Below are 12,284 nucleotides of genomic sequence, written 5' to 3'. Positions count from 1 at the left end.
GAGAAAGTTCAAGATTATCTTTACCTGTCACTCAATGGGCCGAAGACAAGGGCTCCGACCAGAAGACCCGCCATGAATATGGACTGAGAGATGTCGTGTAGGTCTTTCTGGTCACAAACCAAATTAAACTAAAAGAGAAGAAGACAAAATCTTTTTCAAATAACTCCATAGTCTAAGGCACCCCAATTACTAGGAAACTTTGAAAATGATCGTTTCTTCCCATCAGAAATGGAGAAATGCAAATTATACTCTCATTTAATTGAGTCAACTCTGCATTAGGTGGGGAAATGACAAAAACCAAACATTTTGGTGTATATATAACCAGCATTATTTATTACTGAGTGTTAGACTAGGCCTCCAGAAGACCAGGGTTCGAATCCCCTCTCAGCCACAGAAACCCACTGGGTGATCTTGGACAAGTCACACTCTCTTAGCCTCAAAGGAAGACAATTGCAAAGCTGCTCTGAAGAAATGCTAAGAAAACCCCAAGATAGGACCCATATACACCAAAGGTTGCATCTGCACTGCAGAAATAAGGCAGTATGACACTGCTTTAGCTGTCATAGCTCCATCCTATGGGATCCTGGGATTTGTAGTTTGTTGTGGCACCAGCGCTCTCTGAAAGCGAATGCTACATCTCTGACAAAATTACAGATCCTAGATTTCCGTAGCACTGAGCCATGCCAGTAAAAGAGTTGTCAAACTGCATTATTTCTGCATTGTAGATGCAGCCAAAGTTACCTTGGAGGCACATAACAAATATGTTACTGAGTATTAGAAATGGGATATTTCAAACCCCAGAGTTTGCTTAATGACAGAGGCTTGGCAAACACAGAGCAAGGTCTTCCTCCTCTGCGTCCCACCAGTGAGGTCAATACACTTTGGGCCTAAATGACTCACTTCAAAAGGCTTGTGCACATGGTTTTAAAGCATTTTAACCTTTCAAACCTGTATTGACTTGTTAATGTGTCAAAAAAATTTTAGTCTTATTTTGTTGTCAGTAATTACCAAAGCATGTGCTTATGAAATTTTAGAAATGTGTACGCTTTTCAAATGTCCAATCATCAAGAAAATAAAAGATTTCTGACCTCAAATTGTGTTCTCTTCAGAGAAGTAAACAGGCTTTTTAGAAAGGCTCAACAGAACCCACTTTCTCACTCATCCATCTATGTTCTGGGTCCCCTTCTGTTTTGGCTAGTTTAATAAAGGGGGGGGAAAGACCCATTTGGGAGGCAGATAGTCAGGAGTTCCTTTCAAATTCAGAAGAAAGGCTAAAGCAGATTCACCATCCATCTGGCATGGAGCCACCAGAAAGCTAATTCTCCAGGTCATATATGAAGATGTTCCCCGTACCTTACCCTCAATTACTCCTTTGGTATCTCCTTTTTATTTGACTATGATGTAGCTAAATACCTGTCCATATCTCTGGAGTTTAGCACGTTGCCTTCCTCAATGCTTGGGCCAGGTTAATGTGTCATTCAAATTGCCAGCTAACTAAAACTTTAATAAAAAATAATCTCTGCTCCAAGTAAGAGTTTAACCCTGAATCCTGACATAAATAGGGGGGGAATCTTATCTGTTGCTGAGAGGGAATAATTCCTTGAAGTCTCTAAAGAACAGAAAAGGCACATGTTACAGTCCTTCTATTATTATTATTATTATTATTATTATTATTATTATGTTTTATTTATAAAGCGCTGTAAATTTACACAGTTCTGTACATACGATCAGTTAAAAACAGAATAGAATAAAATAAACCTGCCTATGGCATACATTCTACGAAAATAATTGAACATAATACATATTAATACATATTAACATTTAAATAATAAAATATAGCAAACAAGAAATAAAAATAAACCTAGGATAACAACCCCAGGGATGTACTCCTGAGAAATGTACATGAAAAATGCACACTGGAGCGTGTCCAAAGGAGGGCGACTAAAATGGTGAAGGGTCTGGAAACCGTGCCCTATGAGGAACGACTTGAGCTGGGTATGTTTAGCCTGGAGAAGAGAAGGTTAAGAGGTGATATGATAGCCCTGTTTAAGTATTTGAAAGGGTGTCACACTGAGGAGGGAGCAAGCTTGTTTTCTGGTGCTCCAGAGACTAGGACCCGGAGCAATGGATGCAAGCTACAGGAAAAGAGATTCCACCTCAACATTAGGAAGAACTTCCTGACAGTAAGAGCTGTTCAACAGTGGAACACACTCCCCTGGAGTGTAGTGAAGTCTCCTTCCTTGGAAGTCTTCAGAGGCTGGATGGCCATCTGTCAAGGATGCTTTGATTGAGAGTTCCTGCATGGCAGAATGGGGTTGGACTGGATGACCCTTGTGGTCTCTTCCAACTCTATGATTCTATGGCATTTTGGTATACTATGGCCCCATACAGACAGGCCAAAATAAAGCTGCTTCAGGTCACTTTGGAGGTATGCTGTTTAAATGATGCATGTGTCCTAAGAGTCCGGAAGCCATGCCAAAGCCACGCTTTAGTCCTAAAGACCTGACCTGAAGCAGCTTCATTTTGGCCTGTCTGTATAGGCCCTCTCACATGAAAAAAGCTCCTGCAGCATAGAGGACTAGATCCTGAAGGGGATGACAGGGTTAGAACACCTTCAATGTGCAACAAAAGGAGGCTTTAGCATGGAAATGCATTCAAAAATATTAACTTCTTTGCCATGTTCTCAAATGTCTGTATTCCTCAAGTGGTAAAACGTTCCAAGGACAGGCATAGAGCAAAGCTTGCAAAAGCTGCAGCTACCAGCATTGCCATGTAGGACTGAAGGATTCGGAGAAACTCTTCTAGACTCTGGCCTTAGAGATTTGGTTTTCATTGTGCCAAAAGAGCAGAGCAGATTTGTAAGATTCCACTTACAAATATAGAAGTTTAACGCAGTGGAAGCAACTGGATACCCTTATGTCAGGGGGCATATCTCTTCCTTTGCCTCTCTGTCCCATACTCTTGGCTGGAGAACAGTAGAGGCTGGTGGCTCCAATGCCACTGGGTTCCCAAGAGGCTGAACCCATTTCCAAAACTGGCTGAGTACCATAGACTTTTGCAGTTCTCAAACACCCAGTCAGTACATCTGGAAAGATGTGTGCTTTTCCATGCTTTGATGGGTGTCACATGATTGGAGAAACATGACAGAATACAAGCTGCCTGTCAGGACTCGGGAGACCCTTTTCTTACGAGGGGATACTACTGATGACCCTTGATGGTTTGGGAACAATCTGTTTCACAAAAACATGCTCCATTGGTGTAAGTTTACATTGCTGAGGGGGACTACAGGCTTCCCCTGTCTTTTAATACTTCCCTTTCTATCGCCTCGCTCTTTCAACACTTGCAAATTACAGCTCAGTTCCATTAATTCAACAGCAGATGTTGTTTTTTTGTCAGTTCATCTTACCTACAAGGCTCATTTGGGACCACTCATGTGCACTTTTGTATATCTATTGTATGTTAATTCAGCTTTACACACATTCAAAAGTCATATACAATTGGCCCTCCATTTTTGTGGGGGATTCATTCTGGACCCCCCATGAAAATGGAGGCTCACACATATTTAGGCCTCATAGGCTTGAATGGGACATGCCCCCACACATATGGCCCAGGTGTGCATACCACTGGAAATTGCAGAGGTTGCCCCTCCATGGATATTCAAGGGTGCAGATCCCAGATCCGTTAGTTAGGAGGGGCAACTGTACAGTGTGTTGTTTACATTTTCAGTGGCAAAATGCATTTGCAAGCCAAATGCTAATAGTGGGTTCCACTTTTCAACCAATTCCACTTTTTGTCAGTCCTCTGGTCCCTAACCCATCAGATAAGCAGTGGCTTCCTATATATAGCATGTACCTGTTTTGTTCATTATAATAAGTTTCTAAATTTGCTGACGTAGGAAGAACATCCATCTCTCGGTCTTGAACACCACCAGCCTCCAATGAACCTTACATTTCCAGTGGCTGCTCTGATCCTGTGGGACTCCTTGCCACATGAGGCTAGACTGGCCCTCTCTTTGCTCTCTTTCTATTAGCAGGTGTTGGCCTTTTTATTTATAAGGCTTTTGACTGTTAACTTGCAGTTGCAGAAGCATCTTTTCAATGGGGAGGGGGGATGCTCTACTTTTATTCTCATCACTCTGTTTGGAATTCTAAACTGTTCTAAATTAGTGTTTTTAATAGGGTGGCTTGTTTAATTGTTTTAATGTTTGTATTCTACATTGCTTTTATCTGTAATCTGTCTTAACCCATGCTATGAGCCAACTTGGTAGAAAGGTAGGATCTGTTGTTGCTGCTGTTGATGTCACTGTCATTGTTGATATTGGCTAGACCTTTCTATGTTGTGTAACTTCCCATAAACGTAGCTATATAGCAGTGGCAGTAAGGAACCACATTAGTGAATTGCAGAGATGTGTAATGGGACACTGGCTAGGGTGTCCAATGCATGTCAGATGCTATTAACATGCATGGCCATCCCCAATGAACATCAGTGCCAATGTGGCTTGGGTCCTGTTGTGCATCAGTTTCAATGTGCAATGGTCACTTAGTGAGTGTCCTTATGTCGAGACATAAGAGCAGCCCCTTGCTGAATACGAATGTTGCAAAAGTGCTCAGTTTTATTTTCCACAGATGTAAATCCATGCACAAACATGTAAGCCCCCAAGTAAATTCCAGCCAGAATTGTTATTACTATACTGTATTTATACCCCATAACTAGGAGACTCTGCATTAAATAGAGAGACAGAGAGTTTGATAGAATCAGTGCCATGCTTTGATGTCTTGTCTTTCAGTGCCACTATGATCTTTCACAGCTGTCCCCATCTTATTTCTTTGTCCAGATTTGTGTTGTAAGGATGATAGAAGAACACCAAATCCAAAAATCATTTAGAGTATTTAAGAGTAAGGGCATGTTGTATATAACACGCGTGCACGCACACACACACACGCACACACATTTCAAGAGAGATAGAATTGCCTTTCTTTCCCAACAAATGTCAAGTACCTACCTCTGTCAACAAAGTTGGCTTTGAAGTCTCAGGATACACCCAGCCAGACTGGCATTTTTCTGTGGCATTGAGTCCATATTTTAGGATTGATTCAAGATCCTCTTGCACAGGAGTATACATTCTGCATTCCTCCAGAGACCCATCTGGTTTCTTAGGAATTGTCAAGTTCAGCTCCTGCTCTTGGGTCAGGTTTAAGCCATGTAGCCAGTTTGTTTTGCAATAATGCAACACGTCCATAACAATGAACTGTTGGCCAAATATGTGGAAGGGGGTGAGAAAATTTGGGATGCAGATCAGCAGCACCAGCCATTTCTGAAACCTCCCAAATTCTCCCACAGCTTTCAAGATATCTCCAAATTCAACCATTCTGGGTTCTTCAAAAGCTGGACTGTGTAGCCATCACACCCAGGATCTGAAATTAATGTTTAAACATAATAAGGAGAAAGTGAATAATTAATCCAGTTTTGCTATCGGTTAAATCTATAGAACCCATCTCACCCCACCAGCTGCCAAGATCGAAACATGCTGTCTGGGAAAACATGTCATGCACATATCTTGTGTAAAACTATTCAATGTTGACTTTGGAATCTGTTTTCGCCAGTCAAAACTAATACACAGACTTCAAGGGTCCAGTGTAAAAGGACACGGTATCATGCATCACAGAGAGGGCCGAACTAGGAAAGTTATTTTTGATTGGTGAAAATGTAGGTGCCAAAGCAGAGCATGAGATTAACTAATTTTAAAAAGAGTCAATGTTTTAATGTTTAGACTAGATGGAGGATTACTCATTTGGTAGTGTAAGTTAAATGGTGTTAAAGAACAACCTGGTTTAGAGTAAATGCATCACTTGCAAAGAAAACATCTGTTTATCAAATGACAGTCTTTGTCATCACCTCTCAATACGTGTTGATCTGATAGCACCTTAGTATGTGTCCCTTACTTACTCTTAGTCCTTCTGTAGCTGGAATAGATAATCTCAGAGTTTCCAGATATAACTCAGAGTTTCCAGATATAACTCCAATAAGAAGTGAAGTATTGAAGTCTTTTACTTCAAGTCTGAAGCCATATCTCAAGCCTGTACATTCAAGTCTCAAGTTGAGTCTCAAGTCCTTGCAAGATACTTTCAACTCAAGTCTCAAGTCTGGAATCCAACATGAACAGAAGAAAAAGCAGGTGGTGGTGGTATGGGGAGGGGTGAATTACAATAACTGGAAAATCAAAAAGATGTGCACAAAGTTAGGAGGAATTCTCAAAGAGGAACAGCATATGTATTAGGCAATGAGTTTGAACTTTTGAAAGCTCCTTCAATGTGCAGCAGGGATAGGCTGCTGAGTAGACCTCAACTCTTGCCTCCAGCCCATTGTCTAATGCACTTGCTGTTTCTGGATGAAGTTAGAACAGTAGGTCAGTCACTAAAAATATACAAGTCTTAAATTGAGTCGAGCTGAGTCAGTGCATCATTTATTGCCAAGTTGAATCCAAGTTGAGTCAGCGAAGTGACTTGAGTCCAAGTCAATTCTGAGTCAATCAACTCATGTCTACATCACTGCCAATAAGCACCAGGCAGTGTGGCCAGTGCTGGCATGATGGGACTTACAGTGCAGAATATCTGAAGGACACCCAGTTACCCAGAGATGTAGCTGAAGAAGGCGGGAATATGAAGACAGTGCCCCTAAATAAGAATTATTTCCCTCCCTCCATGAAATTTTCCTTTTTACCGCATTGCAATGAGTGAGACATTGAAAATCATTCATATCTAGAACTCTTCTATTTGCTGTGTTCACATTCCCTTGGTCACGTTGCCTGCTCTTTTTCTTTGGAGGCCTAAACTGTATTTCTAAATGCTGAAATGGAATTATAAGTTCCCACGATGCAAGCAATTTGGAGAGAGAAGGAAAATGTTGCCACCCCTTCTTCATAGCCACTCCTGCTGTATATAGTGACCCCTGAGCTTGTATAAACCAATGCACAATTATTGCGTTTGCTGCTTCCGTCTCAGCAAAGGCTGGATACTTTGCGCTTCCATGTTTCTTACAACCCAGATGTGGGACAAAATGTGAGAAGAGGATGCCTAACTCTTTTATTTAAAAAAAAAATCTTGGAAAAAATGTACCTGAATTTTGCACAACGGCCTGATTTTGTCATGTCAGATGGACATTCCTGTCATGTTTGAAATATCCTCCTCGCACTCAGATGGAAATACTACACACACACTCCTGGATTGTTCTCTCTAGCAGGAGCATGGTAGTTCCCATTTTGTGGAAGGAGATCTGGGTTTTAGTACGAATTTTAAAGATGTGATCTCTAAAACATTAAACCTGTTTTAGAGCTAGGATTCAGTACCTTGGATAGCAGGGCAAGTTCATCACAGGGAGTGTTCTTGGTAGGATTACTTCAGAGGAGGTTTGCCCTTGCCTTCCTCTGAAGCTGAGAGAATGTGACTTGCTAGGGTCACCCAGCAGGTTAAGTGGCTGAGTAGGGATTGAAACCTTGGCCTCCCAGAATCCATTCCAAACTGCCCCACTAAGATGGCTCTTCACACAATCCATGCCATCCACGAAAGTTTGGGAACAAGTTGGCCCAAATCATTCATACATTTCTCAATGGTCTCACATTTCTCAGTTGTTTAGACAAGTTCAGTTCATCTACTTTAAGATTTAAGGTACTTTGAGGTTTCTGCGCAAAGAATTTTCTGGGCTATTCCTGATTTCTGATGTCCTCATGGAAAGATGCCATAATAGGTAAACTAATATCCATTAGGATTATATATTAGTCCAGTTCTACACCTTGGATCCTAGTCACAAGGCAAGAAGGGCAGACCAGGCCAGTGATTTCTTTATTCATTTAAAGCATTTAAAACCCATTTGCCAGCCAGAAACAAATAAATATATAAAGCTCTCAGACTCATTTACGGAAATCAGTCATGAAACAGCCTCTGCCATCAGGTTTACAGTCTAAAAGACCTAACAGAAAAGGAAATTGGTTTTGGATGAATGAGGGAAAAGATCACACTCAGACATTAATTCTTAGTTACCAAATGCCACACACACTCACATACATCATGGTCACGCTTGCTGAGTGATTCTGGAACTTGTGATCTAAAGGAAATACAAACACAGGGGTTACCATGTGGAACATTAAGACCATGACACACTCTCCAACTGCCCTGATTTGTCAGGGAAAGTTTCAATTAATCCTCTGCCATCCCACTTTTGAAACTGCTTTTAAAATGTCCCAATTGCCCCCTTCTCTTCCCCCTTTCCTCCTTGGTCATCACCTCATTTCAGTGGTCACAGACAGAGTTCAAAGTGCAAAAATTGCTTGTACTCAGTTAACTCAGCAGGGAGAGAGGAGAGGAAGGGAGAGCATCTTGCCCTTCCCAGTAGGATTGGGCAAAAACAAACTATCTTTTGTGTTCTTCCTTATGAATAACTTTTGTGATCTTGACCACATTCTGCTGTTCTTTAGCTACACGGGTCCTAGTTTTCACCTGTGAATGATTGGCAGGTATCAGTAATGTCACTAGGAGGCTGCAGGGTGTGTGGACCTCACCAGGTGACACCCTAGAAGAGGAGGTGATACCCAGCTAGTCTCCCACCCCCTGCAGGGTTTCCCTGTGGCCACAGGCCTGGTTTACAGGGCTCCTCGTGGCCATGGCCCTGCTCCCTGGGGGTGCACTGGGCCTCTCCAACCCTTCCCGGGGCCCGGACCACTCCACAGCCCTTCCTTAGAGCATATGGGGCTTTTCCAGCCTCCTAGTGACATTACTGATACCACATCTCCGGCCGCATGCTCACACTCCTCCGCACAGCAGAAATTGTGCACTGGAAGTCCTGCCCCCATAAGTGCCAGCCCCCCCCCCCCCTGGGGGCCCCCCCGGGGGGCCCCCAACCTCGGGGGGCCCCTGGCGGGTATAAAACACCCATTTAAAAAAAATGTGTCGTTGAATACTAAAGTTAGGATTATCCATGCCATCATATTTCTCATGTGTACGATTGTGGAAAGCGAAGAAAGCTGATAGGAAGAAAATAAATGTATCTAAAAGGAGGTGATGGAGAAGAGTTGTATGGATCTGTGGACTGCTGAAAATGACCAAGAAATGGGTGCTAGAGTAAATCAAGCCTGAATTGTCCATAGAAGATAAGATGACTAAACTGAGACTCTCGTACTTTGGACATATCATAAGAAGACAGGACTCACTAGGAAAGATATTACTTCTTGCACAGAGGAAAAAAATCTGAATAAGGGGGGGAATTGCACAAGAATCCATGCGTTTTTCTATGCAGAATAATTCTACTGCAACATTTCAGAACATTCAAATACCAAGATAAATATTTGTTTCTCCTGCAGTAGGTACAAAGCTACCATACTTATTCATCCCCACATGTCAGAATGAAATAGTCAAGGATTTATAGCCTTACTCCAGATTTCACTGGAATACAACTCCCATCATCCCCCATTTGTTGACTAGGACTGCTGTGAACTGCAGTCCAGGAATATCTGAAAGGCTACATGGATCCCATTTTATTGCTTTTCTCATTTTCCTCTATACTAGTTTTTTTCTGCTGAAATACACTCAGGGCAGCTTACAACTTGGAAAAAAATCCTTTGTAACATTAAAGAGGTTAAATGAGAATGTCAAAGGGAGTTACAAATAAACATTATTATTATTATTATTATTATTATTATTATTATTATTATTATTATTATTATTTCCTAAAATAAAATAGTCTTCACCATCCTCCAAAAGACAGGTAGGTGAGAGGACTAGGCATGTACTCTTCCCTCACCAGACTAGGTAGTTTTGACACTAGGAAAACAATTGGTTAAATTCTAATTTCAATATGACTTTACCTAATTATGCTCTTTCAACTCCTCCGCCCAAGAAATAAACAGAAATTCAAGTATTCTTCAAAATCCACACTTTAGACTTTTCCATTTATTTTTTGTTCTAAAATTTGCAAAGTGCATCTTCTTAGGGGGAAGTGCGCACAAAAAATAAGCAACATGTGCAATATATTTGAAATATTGTTTGCAAAAAGGATTTCCTAGGTAAACGTGCTCAAAATGTGTCTTATATTATTTGAGTATTATATTTAGGAGACAGTATTATATATTCTCCTTTGTGGAGCATGATGTAGAGGACTCCCAGGGACCAGAGTTCAAATCATATATGGAAACCTACTCATATCTGATGGATCCCATTTCAGTGGACCAATGAATCTGTTCCAAGCTTTAATCTGAACTTTAAAGGAGCTATCTAAGGTTGAGAGCCTGCATGGTGTAGTGGTTCAAGCATTGGGCTACAGCTGGAGAACTGGATCTGAATCCTTGCCCAGCCATGCAAATCTACTGAGTAACCTTGGGCAAGCCACACTCTCTCAGCCTCAGAGGAAGGCATGGACCAACACTTTCTGAACAAATCTTGCCAAGAAAATGCCACGATAGTCTTCCCTTAGAGTTGCCATAAGTCGGAAACAACTTGAAGGCACACAGCAGCAAGAAGAAATTATATATTAGAAGAAATATGCACAAGAATATATATGAATTTTCATGCAAAGCTTTCTATTTTAATTTCCAAAGTTCATAATCAGCTAATCTTAAGAATGGAAAAGCAAAGAAGCTGAGAAACCAGAATGGAAAGATTTCCCAACCCTGGTTTGATCCCATTCCCAAGCTTTAAACCATACCTGAGAGAAGTTGGTGCAGCCTCAAAAGCTTCCAGGAAAGGAGATTCCACAAGCTGTCTTGCATCGGCCAGCTGTTGAAAGACTTTATAGCCACCCAGCATCACACCTTACCTTCCAACCCCACCTCTTCCTTGTATCAGTAATAGTTACTTGTCTGCAGCCTTAGTTACTTTCTCAATTGTAGTTTTGACAGGGATGAGTAGGACTGCCTCTGCACTGCAGAAATAATGCAGTTTGATACCACTTTAAGTGCCATGGCTCAATGCTAGGGAATCTTGGGATTTGTAGTTTTGCGAGAGAATTAGCCATCTCTGTCAGAGACCTATGGTGCCAAAGCAAACTATAAATCAAAGACACCATAGGATGGAGCCATGACGGTTAAAGCAGTGTCGAACTGCATTATTTTTTCAGTGCTTCTACTAATGGTACTACTACCCTTCGTCTGGATACTGTACTTCTACTAAGGCCCTCAGGTCAGCATACCAGTAAAGCCACTGCAAACAATTTGAAACAATGGAAATAATTTAGGCCCAGTACACACGGTCCAAAAGTGGCGTGGCGAAGCTGATACTAAGGTTCTGGAGAGCGCAGCAACCACACGCTCCCAAATTCTAGTATGTACGGATTCTGGCATCATGGTGGCCTCCCATCCATATGGGGGCCGCCATGATGCCCCCACTGTACAGCGACCAGACATCATGGCAGCGCCCCTTCCTGCTTCCAGTGTCGCAAAAAAGAAGTCACATCTGCAGCACATCTCTGCAGCACAGACACGGGGCAAATATGGGCGGCACGGAGCCATCCATCTGTACTGCCCCTTAGATAGATTAAATACATCTTGAAATATGATTAACAACTTAAGGCCTGATTCCCACTACCTTTTAAACCAGATCGCAAATAGGTTTGAACCAGTTCAAATGACCCGGGTTCCCACCTGAATCAATTTGCTGAAGCGATTCGGAGAGGGGGGCCATGCTTTTTGATGCTGATTTTTTCTGCGTCTTTTTGGATAAATCGATTCTGCACAAGTGTGAACCAGATGCGAATCAGAATCAATTTAAATTTGCTCTTTGGCCAGGTGGAGTGGCTCCATTGTGAATCAAATCATTCGTCAATGTGAACCACAAGTGTTGGAGTCTCCTTCTTTGGAGGTCTTTAAGCAGAGGCTGGATGGCCATCTGTCGGATATGCTTTGATTGAGATTTCCTGCATGGCAGAATGGGGTTGGACTGGATGGCCCTTGTGGTCTCTTCCAACTCTACGATTCTATGATTCTATTTTATTTTAGGGATTTATATACCACCTTTCTCCCAAAATTGAATTTAAGGTGGCTTATTTTAAAGCCAAGCTTTGTTGCCTGGAGAATTACGGTGACATGTCAGGTCTGTTTCAAAGTATTGTTAGATACAGAGAAGCAGTTATAGAAATGTATTAAATAATAATGAAGAAGACAAGGTGCAGGAGCAGCATCTGTGGACAGTCTGAGGTCTGGCTGGAGGAGAGGCACTGAGAAAGACAAGATAAGTATTGACAGAGTCCCCCATCCTCAAAGAGCTGCCCTTTCGAAGTGCCTATTACTGCAAGCTGTTGCA

General features: G+C 41.8%; 1 protein-coding gene and 1 long non-coding RNA gene across 2 annotated transcripts in view; one reads left to right on the top strand and one right to left on the bottom strand.

The window, feature by feature from the left end:
- LOC121934822 (solute carrier family 22 member 13-like) overlaps positions 1-5,487 on the bottom strand; it is a 20,179-nt gene extending 14,692 nt beyond the window's left edge. Inside the window, exons 1-2 of the mRNA XM_042475701.1 lie at positions 5,003-5,487; positions 25-128 (exon numbers count right to left, since the gene is read on the bottom strand). Of these exons, the coding sequence (XP_042331635.1) occupies positions 25-128; positions 5,003-5,368 (470 nt within the window). The 5' untranslated portion in view covers positions 5,369-5,487. The remainder of the gene's footprint in view (positions 1-24; positions 129-5,002) is intronic.
- LOC121934824 overlaps positions 2,920-12,284 on the top strand; it is a 17,549-nt gene continuing 8,184 nt past the window's right edge. Inside the window, exons 1-2 of the long non-coding RNA XR_006104680.1 lie at positions 2,920-3,258; positions 3,896-4,033. This is a non-coding gene — a long non-coding RNA (uncharacterized LOC121934824). The remainder of the gene's footprint in view (positions 3,259-3,895; positions 4,034-12,284) is intronic.

The sequence above is a fragment of the Sceloporus undulatus genome, chromosome 6 (assembly GCF_019175285.1).
Source record: "Sceloporus undulatus isolate JIND9_A2432 ecotype Alabama chromosome 6, SceUnd_v1.1, whole genome shotgun sequence".
In the NCBI taxonomy this organism is placed as follows: domain Eukaryota; kingdom Metazoa; phylum Chordata; class Lepidosauria; order Squamata; family Phrynosomatidae; genus Sceloporus; species Sceloporus undulatus.
The sequence above is the reverse complement of the archived record's forward strand: the minus strand, read 5'-3'. Positions and strand labels throughout refer to the sequence as shown.